This window comes from Pimephales promelas, chromosome 9 (genome assembly GCF_988280905.1).
Source record: "Pimephales promelas chromosome 9, fPimPro1.hap1.1, whole genome shotgun sequence".
In the NCBI taxonomy this organism is placed as follows: Eukaryota; Metazoa; Chordata; class Actinopteri; order Cypriniformes; family Leuciscidae; genus Pimephales; species Pimephales promelas.
Window position 1 is genome coordinate 15139798 of NC_142777.1, and position 17346 is coordinate 15157143.

The following is a 17346-nucleotide window of genomic DNA, read 5'->3' on the forward strand; positions in this document are numbered from 1 at the left end:
GGTAGGTAAAGAAGGGAGAATAGTGTGAAATAGTACCGGTTTATGGTCAGAAAAAGAAATATCACTCGTAACAACATCAGCAACCGATAAACCATACGTCAGTATCAGATCTAATGTATGACCATGACAGTGAGTCGGGCCATCTACCCATTGTGCAAAGTTAAGTGAAGATATAAGATTTAAAAATTCATTTGCTAATACATTGGCTGCACAGCAGACATGGATATTGAAATCACCCAAAATTAAAATACTATCATACTTAGTAAGAATTTCCCCCAGAAATTCAGCAAACTCTTCAATAAAATTATTGTTCGGTGCTGGTGGTCTATAGATTAAAATGATCAAAACAGAATTCAAGTTAATCAACTGGGCCTCAAAGCTAGTAGGACTGGTAGTGGTCAGTAGTCTGCATTGCAAATTATTTTTAAAGACCGTCACAAGCCCACCTCCTCGCCCCGTAAGACGAGGAGTGTTAAAAAAATCAAAATTGGGAGGCACAAGCTCAGAAAAAGGGCTTAGGTCACCTGGTTTTACCCATGACTCAGTCACAAAGAAGAGTTCCAGATCATTTGAAGTGATGAAATCGTTGAGAATAAAAGTTTTGTTGACCAGGGAGCGAGCATTAGCTAGCGCCATCTTGAGTTTAGGAGATAAACTCAAGTTTAATAAGATAATCTATTAATCTGTTGATCATTCCTTCACATAATCTGATAAAAAAGGAGGAGGATTTTATTCTACATTTTCCTTATAGAAAACAAATTGTATTCCACTTCTAGCTCCAAGCACTGAAAGTTTTTAAAGCAAATAGAATATGTATGTACTGTACTATGTGTTGTACATGTGGTGCTGCATGAAGAAAATTGTCATCATCTACTCAATCATCCTAATCATGTTAAGTTATTTTTATTTATTTATTTAGTTTTTTTATTGTGCAAGTTCTATATAAAGTTTCCTATTTTTACTATTTTCATTACCTTATGAAGACTGATCTGCATTTTGATGTTTGACCATTGTCATTCACTAACAGATATTTTGGGTCTATTGACCTTTTCATCTTCACACTAATAATTACTAATAATTAAATATCCCTGCTTGTCTTTTTAATCCACTAGCTGTTGTGTGAGTCAAGGTCTGTCCTGTGAACTTACACATATACTTTTATTGTATTATAGTATACTGACAATTATTCTGGCTGCAAGTATTTGGCATACTGTTTTCCACTAGGGTAGAGAGTTACTCCAACCCCTGCTTAATATTCATGACATCAGCAATCAAAAGTTATGCTAAAGGGTACCCATTACTTTATGGGTAAGTTCTTATATATTATAGTCACAAATCACAACTTAAAAACGTCAAGAAATCATTTGACCTCAACCTATACAATTTCCAATCAAGTACTATTTGAACCAGAGTAAATCTCCCACTTATACTGAAGACCATAAGTCGCCGGTTCTGTAAGTGTTAAATAAGGGCTGCTGTTGAATTACACAGGAAGATGGGCCTCCAGGACTCCCCTATACAAAATTGTATGCCAGAAGAGTTGTGTTTGTGGCAAAAACATTTGTAAATATATATTTTTATTAGTAAATCTCATTTAATTTATTTTGTGAGTTTTATATATTTTTGTGAAACTCTTTACATTTATTTGTGGATCTTAATATTTATTTGTGAATTTAATATATATTTGTGAATCTCTTCACATTTATTTGTGGATAATAATCTATTTATTTGGAATAAAGCAACAATTCTACCTCCATAATCTATCTGTTGACGCTATGTATTCAGCAAGCCTATCCACAAGGATCCATTCCAGTACATTAGATAAAGTGCAATAGGTCTAGTAATCTATAATTTACCAGTCTTATTTTTAACTACAGGTACTAGCTAGATAGATAACATTGATCCAGGAAGTATACTTCATTAACCCAGAAAAGCATAGAGCAAGTAAAACTGAAATACTTTGACTAGCGTATTTGCTGTTATTCTGTCTTGCCCACAGGCTTTGTTCATTTTAAGTTTGTCAATAGCATAACATACTTCCTCCGGCATGATCACACCATCACTGTGAGGTATCTCTCCTATGTTAAACACATCGCTCTTCACATCACACAGTTAAATGTTCTCCTAGTGTCTCCTCCATAGCTCTGCAATGTTTTCAGGTTCAATGCCATCAATACAAAAAGGCAGTGGCATTTTGCTGTTGTTAACCACTTTCAGAACTCTTTCGATTGTAACTTTCTCGCCACAGAGTTCACCCTTATAGTCTGCTCGTTTCTTTTTATAAAACGCAAAGCATATTTAAATCTATAGTATTACACTGTCCCTTGTGCTCACCGACTGGGCCATGCTTTGCCTGCTAAGACCCATCTTCTAAATGCATCGCTTGCCTCATGAACTTAGTCATTCCACCCTGGTCAATATGTCGTTTCACCACTTTACTTCTTAGTGGTTCACTTCCATCAACTAAACAGTTCACAAATGTATTCTATATTACATATAAGTCACTTAAATTCTTAGCTGCTATCCACACACATAATCAGTCAGTAACTCGTAATATTGCAGGTCATCTTCTGTGAGCCTTGTCCGGTCCAGTATCTCACCTGATTTACTAGCTGCCACTATAGACCCTTAATATTTATGAACATAGAGACAAGAATATGGTCTGCTGTGGCCAAACAATAGGATCTCAGCCTCCTTTATACAATCATGTGCTTCAGCTGTAGATATACAATGGTCCAACAAGGATGTAGTATGATACCCCAAGACAAATATAATTGTATATTCACTTTCCCTTATGTAAGACCCTAAGCAAGCTTATTCAAGTACTCATTTTCATTTTTTGTGACATCCATACATTATTATGCACCACTTTGATGCAGCAGTCCACATCTAACCTGATCACAGTGCCAGAAAATGGCCACTCCTCCTGGGATCCTACCACGCAAAGTTCTGGTGTTTAGGTCTGTCATGGATTCCCCTGTCCCATGGAAATCATTAGTGTTGAGTTCATCCAGATCTTGAATAGCTAAAAAAGTCTCTTGCAAACACACCACATCAGCATTCTCAAAGAGCTTGACAATAACAATGCGTTGGGCTCTCGCTCCAGCGTCCTGTCCAAGCTGCAGGCCGAGGGAGTTAAAAAACGCAACTCTCAGTTTATCATTGTTGCATGGGACCCCTTGGTTCAGACGCACTCATCTCTGTGTCAAGTGGTGCTTTAATACCTGCCCCTACCGCAGCCGCGATTCTCACAGAAGCGGCTTACATCCCTTCTGGCCACAGCTGCGGCGCATACATCTCTGCTACTTCCTTGCATTCAGCTGTAACTTTGAAAGAGCTGTAGCGAGTAGAGCCAATCTTCTGACAAGTCACATCTCTGGAAAGTTGTCCTTTTAAATAACTAGCCTCTGAGTCTCTGGATCTAAGTAAGGGGCAAGCTTTGTCACAAACACACTCACCAGCTCAGTTGTCACTGCATGCATGTTCTCCACTTCACCAGTTTCTTCATGCTGGTGTTGTTCTGCACTGCAGCTGTAGATCGTTTTCCAAAACGCGGCTCCATAAGGGGACATCGCCACCTCAATCCCCTCCGCCAGCTCTCTCCTCAATGACGGGCAACGGTCCGGTGCAGGCTCCCTGTGACAAGGGCCATGATTGTGGCTGCATTCCCCTTGCTGGCACTGGGTTGCTCAATCACACTCAGTCGTTTGCTAATGTCTGTTGTTATTCCATGAAGGTCGACTGCTTACTTTCATGTTCAATTTTACTAACCAGTATTGTATTTATTTGACCTTTTTTTTTGTTAATGTTATTGGTTACAGTCATTAGGCTTCTGATTGGTCAATACAGCTTTTTAAAAAACCTCTTCAAATAACAAACGGGCATTATCATTGTTAAACACAGCTGCGATTTATCTAAGCAAAAATATTAGAGAAATAGCACAACAAATAGAAATATATAAAAACAAATGATTTTGATTAAATGAAACTTAAAGTCACCATGAAATCAAAATGGATGATAGGCTAGGCTACTTGTTTTTATGGAATATTATATATTTTCTTATCCCTGCATGTCTTTACATTTTTTATTTAGGCACATGTGGCCTACTAATGCCTTTCTCTTGCAGTGACATCTCTTCTCTTCTCTTTTCTAATGATGTGTTTACTGGCGTGAGGGCGGGGCAACCTTTCACTCACATCAGATCCACTAATAGCAAACCATAACCATCCAATCAATTCCCCACAGACAAAATCAAGCCCCGCCCTACATTTGCTCTTGTTCTAGATGCTGTTTCACTCAGATATATGTCTCAACGGGAAAGAAAAGATGAGACAGTCTTAAGGCACTCTTCTTTTTCTTTTTCAGATGCTTTAAAGATTGAAATAAATTAAATTTTTAATGTATATTTAACAACTTGAGGCAACCTTAACAAATCCACATTTGTGTAAATAATAGTTACCCATTATCAAAACATCTTTGTTTTGTGGTTAATAGAGCTTTTAGCTGCGCTAAATCACAAAATACCTGTTCACCATATTACTGTGCAGATCATTATAACTGGTTAAAGGAGTAGTTTAAAAAAAAACACGCACCTTCGTGACTCTCCTGTTCAAACCATAGACAGTATAAGAAGGTTCAAACTCGTTCATCAAAATGAACTAATCTTCTTTCGAGTCATCTGGTTCATTCAATGAACGAAATGAACGAGTTGACTCAGGAAAAGATTTGTTCCTTTTGATGAACGAGTTCGAACAGGAAAGTCACGAACGCGCATCACAGAACAGAGCAAGGCGACCATTTGAGCTTATAAAACTCAAACTTTGTTATTTATTTATTAAATGAGCGATCGTTTCACTTGATAAGACCCTTATTCATCGTCTGGAATCGTTTAAAGCCCTTTGAACAGTTTGCACTAAAACTCTCATTTGGACCTTGAACCGTTTGGTTCCCATTGAAGCCCATTATATGGAGAAAAACCCTTAATTTCTTTTTGACTGAAGAAAGAAAGACATGGACATCTTGGATGACATGGGGGTGAGTAAATTATCAGCAAAAGTTTTTTTTAAAGTGAACTATTCCTTTAACATTATAACTCTTTCTCAACAAATTTTCACTGGTGAAATCCATTTATTTTAATAGGTATCTCCATAATTTAGGGTTTTTCACATGAATTTGCAACGTTGACCAAAAAAAAAAAAAAAAAAACCTGCTAGATTTGAAAGTGATTTCTGTGTGAGCTGTGCTTCATACATCGCTACACTACTGTAATAAACAATGTAATTTGCCGTGACATTTCTCCAAAATGTAGACCACTAATGTGATGTGACTGCACCTTGGCCCAGTTTGCCACCTGGTGAGTTGTGAAATTGTTATCTATAAAAGGTTTGAGGAAGAACTTTAAGTTTTGTATGAAACATTTCTTCTATTCATTTATATATGTTTTATCTTTCTCCCTTTATCTGCTTTCACCATAGTCCTGTAAAGTCACAAATACATATTGAAAAGTATTCAATGTAGACTCTCAGTAAATATTAGGTTAAAATAGTTGTACATAAAGTATGGCATCATCACATCGCAGCGCACTAGTGAAACCGCACTCTCACTTCCTTATGATGGTTAGCATAAGAATGATCAACAATGATCCAAAGCCTTTTCCTTCAGCCAAAGTGACTCAAACACACACACACACACACGCGCATGCACAACCACACACTAGCTGACTTTACAGCGGAAGTCTTAGTCTCAGTTGTCTTCCCTCCCATCAGAGGACAACTGCACCTTTCAGAAGCGTGAAGGTAACGTTTGCTCTATTGTCTATTTCGGCACATCTTTGTCTTTTGTTCTGTTGTATTTGTCAAAAACTCTCTGCCTAACGTGTATTCGCAAACATGGTTTCATTTCAGATCCTTACATACTACAAGTTCTTTCTACAAAACTTTGCCATGTATGTTGTGTCGTGCAGCTCAACTTGCTTTTGAAATGGCGCTTGTTTGTTTACCTAAAATGAGATTGACATAGAAATCCATTCGTTGTCAAATGTGACAATTTTTCTGGATGTATCTCTCTCTCAGACACACACACACACACACAGATGTCTGTTAAAGGGGACCACAGCGAAGATGAGGAGGGGAATCATGGGCCGGAGGTCACGGTCTTGGAGACTAACCGCTTTGGCTTCATTCTAGGAAATGGAGAAACTGACAGGTCTGTGTTGATGTCCACGTCCATCACTGCTTAGAGCTTGGGTGGAGGCTCATTTAAGTGTTTATCGCTCCCCAAAAAACCCTAGTTGAGCATGTGTGTGTTATACAATGTGTGATCTGTGGTCAAGGCATTTTATTTATCCTGTGTTGTATTGATAATTCAGTCATAACTCACACTCTTATAAGCAGCCGTTACCTTTTGCACCTCTAACTCTAGTCTTCTCCTTCTCAACATCCTGTCATGTTGCTATAGAGATATCTGGCCTGTCAGAGAGTGTGGTTTCCTGTTTTCTGTGTGTTTGCCTCTTATGACAGTTGTGCTTTGCACCGGTATGGAGACGGCTTAAGTGAGAGTGAGTTAGGAAGCAGGGTAGAGGCGTGTGTTTCTCTGCTTCACTTGAAAAAGTTTTTCACACTGACTGCACTGTCCCAGTCTCATTGCACTGTAGTTAAGACTGAAATGCTGCAGTGTAGTGGTGTAGTATTGCTGATTGTGTGTGTGTCGTTGACAGTGACGGTCCATGTCCAGAGTTGGTGAGACATCGAGAGTCCAAATGGCTCAGTCTCATGACTCAATGGGAGCAAGTCATGGAGAAAAAGAGCAACAAGGTGTGTCTATCTCGCTGTCGTATAGACTGGTCCATTGGAAAAAAAGTTTACGCTTTGAATTAGACATGGTGAAAAAACAATAGATCAAACTAGTATTGAAACTAAATTTATTCTGCTATTTCTGATCGTATTGATTCCTTGATTTTTTGATTTTTCAGTTATGAAAATGTGTGAAACCTCATATGTCATTGTCAGTGATACAGGATGTTGAATGTCAAATACTGCAGGCTGCAAATGAGTACCAAAATCCTCATATGTAAGATTTAGGATCATCTTATTAAAATGGATTATTTATTGTCAAAATTGTCATTACATACCATCATGTTGTTCTTAACCACAAAAGATGATATTTTAAAAGAATGTTGGTAATCAAACAGTTTACGGCACCCATTGACTTCTATAGTTCCCTATATGGAAGTCAGTTGGTTTGATTATCAACATTCTTCAAAATATCATCTTTTGTGTTCAACATAAAAAGAAACTCATACAGGTTTGGAAAAACTTGAGGTGTGAATGGGTAATGACGTGACTATCCCTATTTGGGTAAGTTAATTGTTAAAGAAATGTTTAAGCAGATCTTTTTTTTCTGAATATGCTAAAATATCCAAGAATTTTGGATTCATTTGCAGTCAAAACAGCATTTAAAGGAGTAGTTCACTTTAAAAAAAACTTTTGCTGATAATTTACTCACCCCCATGTCATCCAAGATGTCCATGTCATTCTTTCTTCAGTCGAAAAGAAATTAAGGTTTTTGATGAAAACATTCCAGCATTTTCTCCATATAATGGACTTCAGTGGGAACCAAATAGTTCAAGGTCCAAATGAGAGTTTCAGTGCAATCTGCAAACTGTTCAAAGGGCTTTAAACGATTCCAGACGATGAATAAGGGTCTTGTCAAGCGAAACGATCGCTCATTTAATAAATAAATAACAAAGTTTAAGTTTTATAAGCTCAAATGGTCGCCTTGCTCTGTACTGTGATGCACGTTCGTGACTCTCCTGTTCGAACGCGTTCATCAAAATGAACAAATCTTTTCCAGAGTCAACTCGTTCATTTCGATTGTTGAATGAACCAAATGACACACAAAAAAAAAGATTTGTTCATTTTGATGAAAGAGTTCGAACAGGAGAGTCACAAACACGCATCACAGAACAGAGCAAGGCGAGCATTTGAGCTTATAAAACTTAAACTTTGTTACTTATTTATTAAATGAGCGATCGTTTCGCTTGATAAGACCCTTATTCATCGTCTGGAAGGTTTAAAGCCCTTTGAACGGTTTGCACTGAAACTCTCATTTGGATCTTGAACCGTTTGGCTGAAGTCCATTATATGGAGAAAAATGCTGGAATGTTTTCATCAAAAACCTTAATTTCTTTTCGACTGAAGAAAGAAAGACATGGACATCTTGGATGACATGGGGGTGAGTAAATTATCAGCAAAAGTTTTTTCAAAAGTGAACTACTTCTTTAGTTGTCAGCATAAGTTTTACCATATCCAGACACATCGCTCAGCTCTCTTCCTTTGTATCAGGTCAAAGGTCAATGTCAGAAGGGCATCCCAGCATCCGTCAGGGCAAAGGGCTGGCCACTTCTCTGCGGTGCTAAGGATAGAAAAGACAAAAACCATGAACTCTACCAAGTAAGTGATTGGTTGTATTTGTATCATGTTTTTATATTCTTACACATTGCCTGGCCAAACAAAACAAAATTGCTGTTTGATTTTAAATGCGCAAATGCTTAAGAGTCTCTGATTGGATCATTTTTACCGTGATTATTTTGTTTCTAACATGGTTGGGTGGAGCATGAAGAATCATTGTCACATGAATTGGCTCCTCTGAATCCAGACCTTAAATTCACTGAAAGTCTTTGGGATGTGCTGGAGGAGACTTTACAGAGTGCTGGACTCTTGCATTGTCAATACAAGATCTGGACCAAAAATTGATGCACCTCTTGATGGAAATAACATCACTACATTTATTTCCATCACAAAGTGCATCCATTTTTTGGTCAAGATCTTGTATTGACAATGCAAGAGTCAAGAAGAACTTATGGTTAGAAGAACTGTTGCCAAACATATAAAATGTTAGAAACATAATAATCACTGCAATATTGACTCTTAAGCATTTGCCTATTTAAATCCAAAAAGCGACTTTTTTTTTGGCCAGGCAGTGTATAAGCCCTGTTTGTTCTGTGTTAGCGTCTAGTCGAAGCTCCAGATCATCAGGGATGGACAGATGTCATCAAAAGAGACACAGACAGACAATTTCCCTTCCATGAGATGTTCCAGTCCAAAGACGGCCATGGGTAAATGTCCTTTCCCCTCCCGTGCTGAATGCAATGTGCTCTGTAGCATTATAAATCACGACCTTGTTCATTCTGTGTCTGCTTCTGTGTGTTCTCTCTATGAATAGTCAGAAGGACTTGCTGGAGGTCCTGAAAGCGTACACTCAGTACCGTCCCGACGAGGGCTACTGTCAGGCACAGGGTCCGGTGGCCGCGGTCCTTCTGATGAACATGCCTGCTGAGGTACCACTCCTGTCATGACTATACAGTACACGGCACAGAGCTATAACAGAACAAACAACAAAATAATATGCAAAAGGCCAGGCATTGTAATGTATTCCTGTGATCAAAGCTGAATTTTCAGCATCATTACTCCAGTTGAGTGTCACATGATCTTTCAGAAATCATTCTAAAATGATTTGATACTCAACGAACATTTCGGTAACACTTTACGATACGGGTGCACTAATATGCATGAATTCATACTTAACTAATGCACAGATAATCATGAGTTAATGTATAATTAATGAAGAACTAAACCATTAATTAATGATTACTGCATCAGCAACTAATAAACAGTCTATATGATTAATAGATTAAGTAATACATGAATTGCTATTAATTCAATGTGTCATTGTGTATTAATTCCTTAATAACATATTTTATGAACTAATAGTGTAAATTAATGTGTTTTACCACAATTAGTCAAAGCTATGCACTTCAACTTCTTTAAGTAATCATTAGCTAATTTGCAAAGGTATCATTATGTTATGACTTTACTTGTTGGGGCACATCATTATTAACTGTTCATTTAGTAATTTGCACATGAATTTGCACTAACAATGAAGTAATTAATCATGTATTAATTCATATTAGTGTACCTGTCATATTATCTGTAAGTTGAAATACAAGGCTTTGGCTCATTCTGGTAATTAACATATTAAATAATATAAGTTAAAAAATGAGTTATTATGGAATTAATCCACAATTACATATTTAATTAATAACAATTCATGTATGTAACTAATATATTAACCCTACAGACTCTTAATTAGTTCCTAATGTGGTAATCATTAATGAATAGCTTAGATAATCATTAGTATACACATTAATTCAGTATTATCTGTGCATTAGTTAAGAATTAATGAATTAATGCTTATTAGTGCACCCGTATTGTAAAGTGTTACCAACATTTCATATTATTATCAATGTTGAAAACAGTTGTGCTGATTCATATTTTTTTAAATGGTTGCATGGTTTCAAATAAGAGATGATCTATAAATAAGTTTGCAAATGAACCCTACCTGTCATTGTGTTATTGCATAATTAAACACATATGCAATATTACAAACAATCGTGTACTACCAATTATTGCCACATTACCTCATTTTGTGATTAGGGTCCAGCTATAATTTCAGAAATTGTATTCATATGCTACTGCAGGAATAGTTAGCATTGAATGCTAGCGTGACATTGCGTAACTCACTGTCTTAATGTTTAAGGAGGCGTTCTGGTGTCTGGTGCAGATTAGTGAGCTCTACCTCCCTGGATACTACAGCCCTCTGCTGGTAGGGCATCTTTACAGTAACCATGAAAATAACGGTTAAATGCGCATGAAAATTGATAGATAAACTTTTATTATGCTTTCTCTTCAGGAAGGTGTTTTATTCGACGCTGCTGTTCTCTCAAGTGTGTTAAAAAAGCTGTGTCCAGCGGCACACAAACACCTGCAGAATCAGGGGGTGGAGCCTCTCATGTTTGCCACTGATTGGCTGATGTGTCTGTACAGCCGTCACCTGCCTTTCAACACTTTGCTCAGAGTCTGGGATCTCTTTTTCTGTTATGGTTTGTTTTCAACTATATATTTCCAAGATTTAAAGGTGCACTAAGTAACTAGTTTGACTATTAAACTGTACGATTTATAATAGTCCGTCACGACTGTTGATTGTCGCACCGTGTCCGAACTACACGCGACGCGATAAAATTCCACAGCAAGTGTGTCTGTCCACACTAGACGTGGCGCGACTGTGAGACGCCACATGTCAATCAAAAATCACAGCCATTTAGAACAGCATGTGGGCGGAGTCTCTCTGTGAAAGCGCACCGCTGGCCCGCACTCGCATTGGAAATGGGTAAGGACGTAATCAAATCAAGAAATAACATTATTAAAAATCAAAACATTAACAAAATATACTCATTGGCTAATTTTGTTATGAAGTACAGTTGTATGTTTGCATAGAATTCATTTGAACGCTATATTATAAGCTTTCAAAATCTGAGGTAAATTATCTGTTATCGCTTGTGGCACAGTGACCTTTGAACTTCGACAATCAGTTCCTCGTCGTCCATGTTTGATGATTAAATATTCATGACACGGAGAACTTCCATCCAATGAGATCTCTGTGTGGGCGGATATGTAAGCCGTGACGTCGCAGAAATAGGAACCGTTTCTAAATTAGAAACTTCGCGTGTCGCCGTGGCGTCTGGTTAGGACAAAAACTCAGATTTTTTTATCCGAATCCGACACGTTTGTATCTGCAGCTGTGGTAACTAGAGAAGAACTGGCAACCCGGATGCCGCAACACTACTGACTCTGTGATTGGTAGATCAGTGGAGAGGGTGGCGCATCAGAACAAAACACAACATGACAACATCAACATCAGTCGAGGGCTGCGACTTAACTTTTTAAACGACAATATCCTGGCTGGAGTACTGTTGTCAGTGACATAAGTATTTGAAATGAACATGATTTCTTAATGTCTAGTGACACATCAGGGAAAATGTGTGATTAATTGAAATTTCTTGCATACAGCTCCTTTAAAAGATAATTGCAACTTTTTATCTCACAATTATGACTTTTTTTCTTGCGTTTGCGATTTTATATCTCACAATTCTGAGAAAAAAAAAATCAGGATTATGAGATAAGTCACAATTAACTCTTTTATTTTCATTCAGTGGCAACAAGTTTCCATAGATTAGAGCATTAGGCACGTGAGCTAAACAATTATAGGTGAGCATATAGTTTCTGTACTGTGGAGGTCTCCATCCGCTCCTCCAGCTCTGTTACACAGCAGAAAAAAGGTTTTATAGGCCACAAATTCTGCTGGAGTTCATCATTTGTCAAAAGTAACACCCTATATTTTGCGGTAAAATACTTAGTGCACCTTTAGTGCATCTCTTGGCATGTTAACCTGTTGTTGAAGTCTATGAAGTGACCACAGCGGGTGTGTGTGTGGCAGGTGTGCGGGTTTTGTTTCAGGTTGCAGTCGTGCTGGTGCGGCGATGTCTGGGAGAGGGGAGACAGCGAAAAGAGTGTGAAGGACAGATGGAAACTCTAGAGAGACTGCGAGGTGTTAAAGAGCGTGTCCAAAATGAGCAGACTGACGCCTTTATCCATGAGGTAATATTGTATTTCAACTAATCTAAATAAAGTCTAAATCTTTTTTTGGCTGTGAAATTTTGCTAATGTGACATTCTGTTAGTGTGAACAGGCCTTAAAGGAGTAGTTCACTTTTGAAAAAACTTTTGCTGATAATTTACTCACCCCCATGTCATCCAAGATGTCCATGTCATTCTTTCTTCAATCTAAAAGAAATTAAGGTTTTTGATGAAAACTTTCCAGCATTTTTCTCCATATAATGGACTTCAGTGGGAACCAAACGGTTCAAGGTCCAAAAGACAGTTTCAGTACAAACTGCAAACTGTTCAAAGGGCTTCCAGGCGATGAATAATGGCGCTTTCCCACTGCATAGTACGGTACGGTTCGGCTCAGTACGGTTCGACTCGGCGCGGAACAGTTCGGCTCGCTTCGCGTTTCCACTGCGTGGTAGGACTCGATTCGGTACGGATCGGTTCGGTTCGCTTAGCTCGGTTGCTTTTCCACTGCAGTAGTACAAAGTGTGCAAAGTGTGTGGGACTGATCGTTATTTGTGCGCGCCTCTACTGCCATGACATCATCTTCAAAGCGCCACATTTTCAAACCCACAACACAGGAACAATGGAGACTATTGAGGGGATGGTGTTCCTGATTCTCGGTATGTGGTTGTTTGTTTTTAACTGCTAGATGGAAAAATGTGTTTAAAATGAGGCTGATGGCAGCAAAACAAAATACTGCTAAAAAAGTGTCTCGTGTCGCGAATCCAATGACGCTAGTAGTGACGCTGGTAGTGACGATTCTGTCTGACCAATCAGTGATCTGCAGTGTTTCACGTCACATTTTAGTACCGGTACGGTACGCTTGGAACCTCAACAGACCAGGTACCATTTAAAGCGACCCGAAGCGAACCGTACTGTACCGTACCATGCAGTGGAAAAGCACCACAAGTGAGCCGTACCGAACCGTACCGTAGCGTACCATGCAGTGGAAAAGCGCCATAAGGGTCTTATCAAGCGAAACGATCGCTCATTTAAATTTTTTTTTTTAATGTTTTATAAGCTCAAATACTCGCCTTGCTCTGTTCTGTGATGCACGTTTGTGACTCTCCTGTTCGAACTCGTTCATCAAAATGAACGAATCTTTTTCCGAGTCAATTCGTTCGTTTCGTTTGTTGAATGAACCAAATGACTTGGAAAAAGATTCTTTCATTTTGTTCATTTCACAAACGTGGTTCACAGAACAGAGCAAGGCGAGCATTTTTGTTTATAAAACTTAAACTTTGTTATTTATTTATTTATTAAATGAGCGATCGTTTCACTTGATAAGACGCTTATTTATCGTCTGGTGTCGTTTAAAGCCCTTTGAACAGTTTGCAGTTTGCACTGAAACTGTCTTTTGGACCTTGAACCGTTTGGTTCCCAATGAAGTCTATTATATGGAGAAAAATCCTGGAATGTTTTCATCAAAAACCTTAATTTCTTTTCGACTGAAGAAAGAATCACATGGACATCTTGGATGACATGGGGGTGAGTAAATTATCAGCAAAAGTTTTTTTAAAAGTGAACTACTGCTTTAAGTTCTGATAGATTTCTTTACTCAAAAACACTGTTACACCCTTAGGTATGTTCAGTGTCCCTGTCCCTGTCGGACCTGCAAAAACAAACTGACAAAGAGCTGGAGAAATGGAAGAAAGACAGACCAAACTCGACCTTTGACCCACGAGGGCGCTGTTACGGATACCGGATGGCATGGGAAAGAGTCCAGGATAAACAAAAGGAACACGAAAAGAAGGAGCGACAGAAGGGGAGCCTGATCATTCCTCTAATGCGCTCACATTCTTCTCTTTCTCCTTCGGTTCTGCGCAAGAAATGGAGGAAGAGGAGCAGTAAGACTGACACAGAGGAGTGGGATGGAGGGGGAAGAAAATTCTCACGTAGTCTGGTGGAGGAGAGCGACGAAGAGGAGATGAGGAGGAAGAGTGTGTGTGGTGTCGTTGGGGAGCAAAGGGACAAACGGGACAGGCTAGCAGATGAGCTCTGCACACACAAACACAAAGACCGCAACACACATCCAAACATCTCAGTGGTGGTGTCCTCCAGTATTGACTCTGATGTTTTTGAGAAAGAGCATGAAGAAGCATCTTTAAACCAACAGAAAGATAATTCAGCAACAACACAAGGTGACGAGAAAGAACGGTGTGTGGTTGAGGAGACACACCATCATGAACAGATCACAAACCAAGATGAACCGAGTAAAGAAACGCAAGGACATCAGGATGAACAGAATATAGAAAAAGACAGAGGTCAAGATGAACAGACTGCGGAAGAGAAGACTTTAGAGCCAGAAGAAAGTTCACCTGTTGAAACACCACAGGAAGAAGATATACAGACTGTTTTCAGTAAACAGGAAGAGGAAACACAGCCAGATAGCAACATCCAGGAAGTAGAAATACAAACAGAACACTGTGAACGACAAGAAGAAACAGAAAATAGGTTGCCAATTGTCATAAAACCTGAAGACAACTTGCAAAATGAGGAAAGTATCCCAGAGAAAGAGGTGCAGATACATGTTGTACAGGACAAAACATCTAGCGATCAACATGAAAATTCAGAAAGGCAGAAAGAAAATGATTTGTACATGCACACACCTACAGAGCAAGAGGAAGAGCCTGGTGAAAAACATGAAGGTTTTCAGCAAGAAGAGTTTAATGTTCTCCCTGAGGAGGAGATAAAGGAAGCCAAAGAGATAACAGAGCCTTCAAAGATGTGTGAGGAGAAAGATGACAAGAGATTGGGGGAAGAAAGACAAGATTTAAGCTTAGAAGAGAGAGACCATAACCCATTGCAAACATCTGAAGCATCCTTCTTACAAACTGAAGAAGAGCATCCGGAGAGATCAGCAGATCCCGTACAGCAATCCCAATCAAGCGAGCCGGAGCACAATGACATGGATGCTACCGTTACATCCGAAGAGTTAGTGCACTGTCCAGTGGATTCCACTGTGAGGGATACAGAAGGATCTGGCAACCCAGAGCAGATTGAATCGGATCCTGCTGATGGCACAAACACCCTTGAACCAAATGCAACAGTAGCATCTAGACACTCTGAACTCAGTGACAATGATGCTGCCGCTGTTGCCACATCTAGTAACAGTGAAATCGATCCCGAAAATAGTGAACAAATTAAATCACCAGGATCTGAAAATACAATATGTTGTGAAGTCAATACAACTGAAGAATCGAGCAACCCCACACACAATCCAGAGGATGATACTATCCTCTCAGAAAGAAGCAATGGAATGCACGTTTCTCCAGAATCTGGCAACCCTGAAAGCAACACGATAAATTTTACCTCTGAATGTGGCAAAGAAAGCAATGGTGTGGAAATTATTGTTGAATCTGGCAATCCGGAGAGCAATCTCGTGGATTCTGCTATTAGCAGCCTTGAAAGCAACGTGACAGATGTTATTATTGAATCTGAAAAGACAGAATGCAATGAGGTGGAAATTGCTGTTGAATCTGGCAACCCAGAGAGCAACACAGTAGATTCGGCTGTTGGCAACCCAGAATGCAGTGACGTGCATGTTACAAGTGGATCTGGCAACCCTGATAATAATATAATAGAATCAGATGCTGGATCTGGCAACCCAAATAGTAATATAAAAGAATATGATGGATCTGGCAACCAAGAATGCAGCGATGTGCATGTTACAACTGGATCTGGCAACCCAGATGGTAATATCCCAGAATGCAGTGATGTGCATGTTACAACTGGATCTGTCAACCCAGATAGTAATATAATAGAATCAGATGTTGGATCTGGCAACCCAGATGGTAATATAATGGAATCAGATATTGGATCTGGCAACCCAGAATGCAGTGATGTGCATGTTGCAACTGGATCTGTCAACCCAGATGGTAATATAATAGAATCAGATGTTGGATCTGGCAACCCAGAATGCAGTGATGTGCATGTTGCAACTGGATCTGTCAACCCAGATGGTAATATAATAGAATCAGATGTTGGATCTGGCAACCCAGAATGCAGTGATGTGCATGTTACAACTAGATCTGGCAACCCAGAAAGTGATAAAGATGATTCAGCTGTTGTATCAGGCAACCCGGGTTACAAAGAGGCAACTGAATCTGACAACCCAGAGACCAACAGAGATCACGTGACTGCTGTATCTGGCAACCCTGAGTGTAATACAGAGGATTGTACTGCTGGATCTGGCAATCCTACTGACAGTGAATGTACAATACCAGGAAACAGCCAGGGTTCAGAGTCTACCTTTTTAATTCAATCTTCAAAATCCCCAAATCCAAACGTCCCGCCAGCTCATCTCTGTGTGCGAAGGACTTCCAGCTCACGGGTTTCCTATCCCACAATCCTCTCTGAGGACACCTTCAGAGAGCCACAGCAGCAAGAACACACGCCTTCAGAAAATACGACACACACACTTACACCAGACACACACGCTCAGCCTAGCTCACCGACAAAGTCAGACAATCCAAAACGTCTGGGTCTGTTCCGTCGCCTCCGTGGGGAGACCAGCAAAACCACCATCCCCAAAATCCTCATCCAGGACTTTAGCGAGAAAGAGGAGAAACTGACGGCGAAAGAGAGGAGGAGGCGGAAGAGAGAGAAAGAGCGCAAAGAAAGGGAAGAGAAAGACAGAAAGAAACGAGAGAAAGAGCTGGAAAAGGACAAAGGAAAAGAGAGGAAAAAGCCTCAGACACGAGGGAAGAGTTTCCAGGTGCTCAGCAGGAAGTGTGCCAATGACGTCGTGTCCACGGGGAACAGTGACTCTCAGACATCTCGCTCCAGGAGGAACTCGGACCCTTTTTCTGACAATTACTTCTAAATAATCAGAGACT

The 17346-nt window shown here is 39.4% G+C and overlaps 1 protein-coding gene across 1 annotated transcript; it reads left to right on the forward strand.

Moving 5' to 3' along the window:
- Window positions 1-5695: 5695 nt before the first annotated feature.
- tbc1d10c (TBC1 domain family, member 10C) lies at window positions 5696-17333 on the forward strand. The gene is made up of 10 exons (XM_089134777.1): window positions 5696-5795; window positions 6072-6204; window positions 6716-6812; window positions 8343-8450; window positions 9009-9115; window positions 9223-9337; window positions 10597-10662; window positions 10750-10939; window positions 12334-12494; window positions 14091-17333. Exons 2-10 carry the CDS (start codon window positions 6092-6094, stop codon window positions 17331-17333), a joined length of 4200 nt encoding a protein of 1399 aa, XP_088990903.1. The 5' UTR covers window positions 5696-5795; window positions 6072-6091.
- The last annotated feature ends 13 nt before the right edge of the window (window positions 17334-17346 follow it).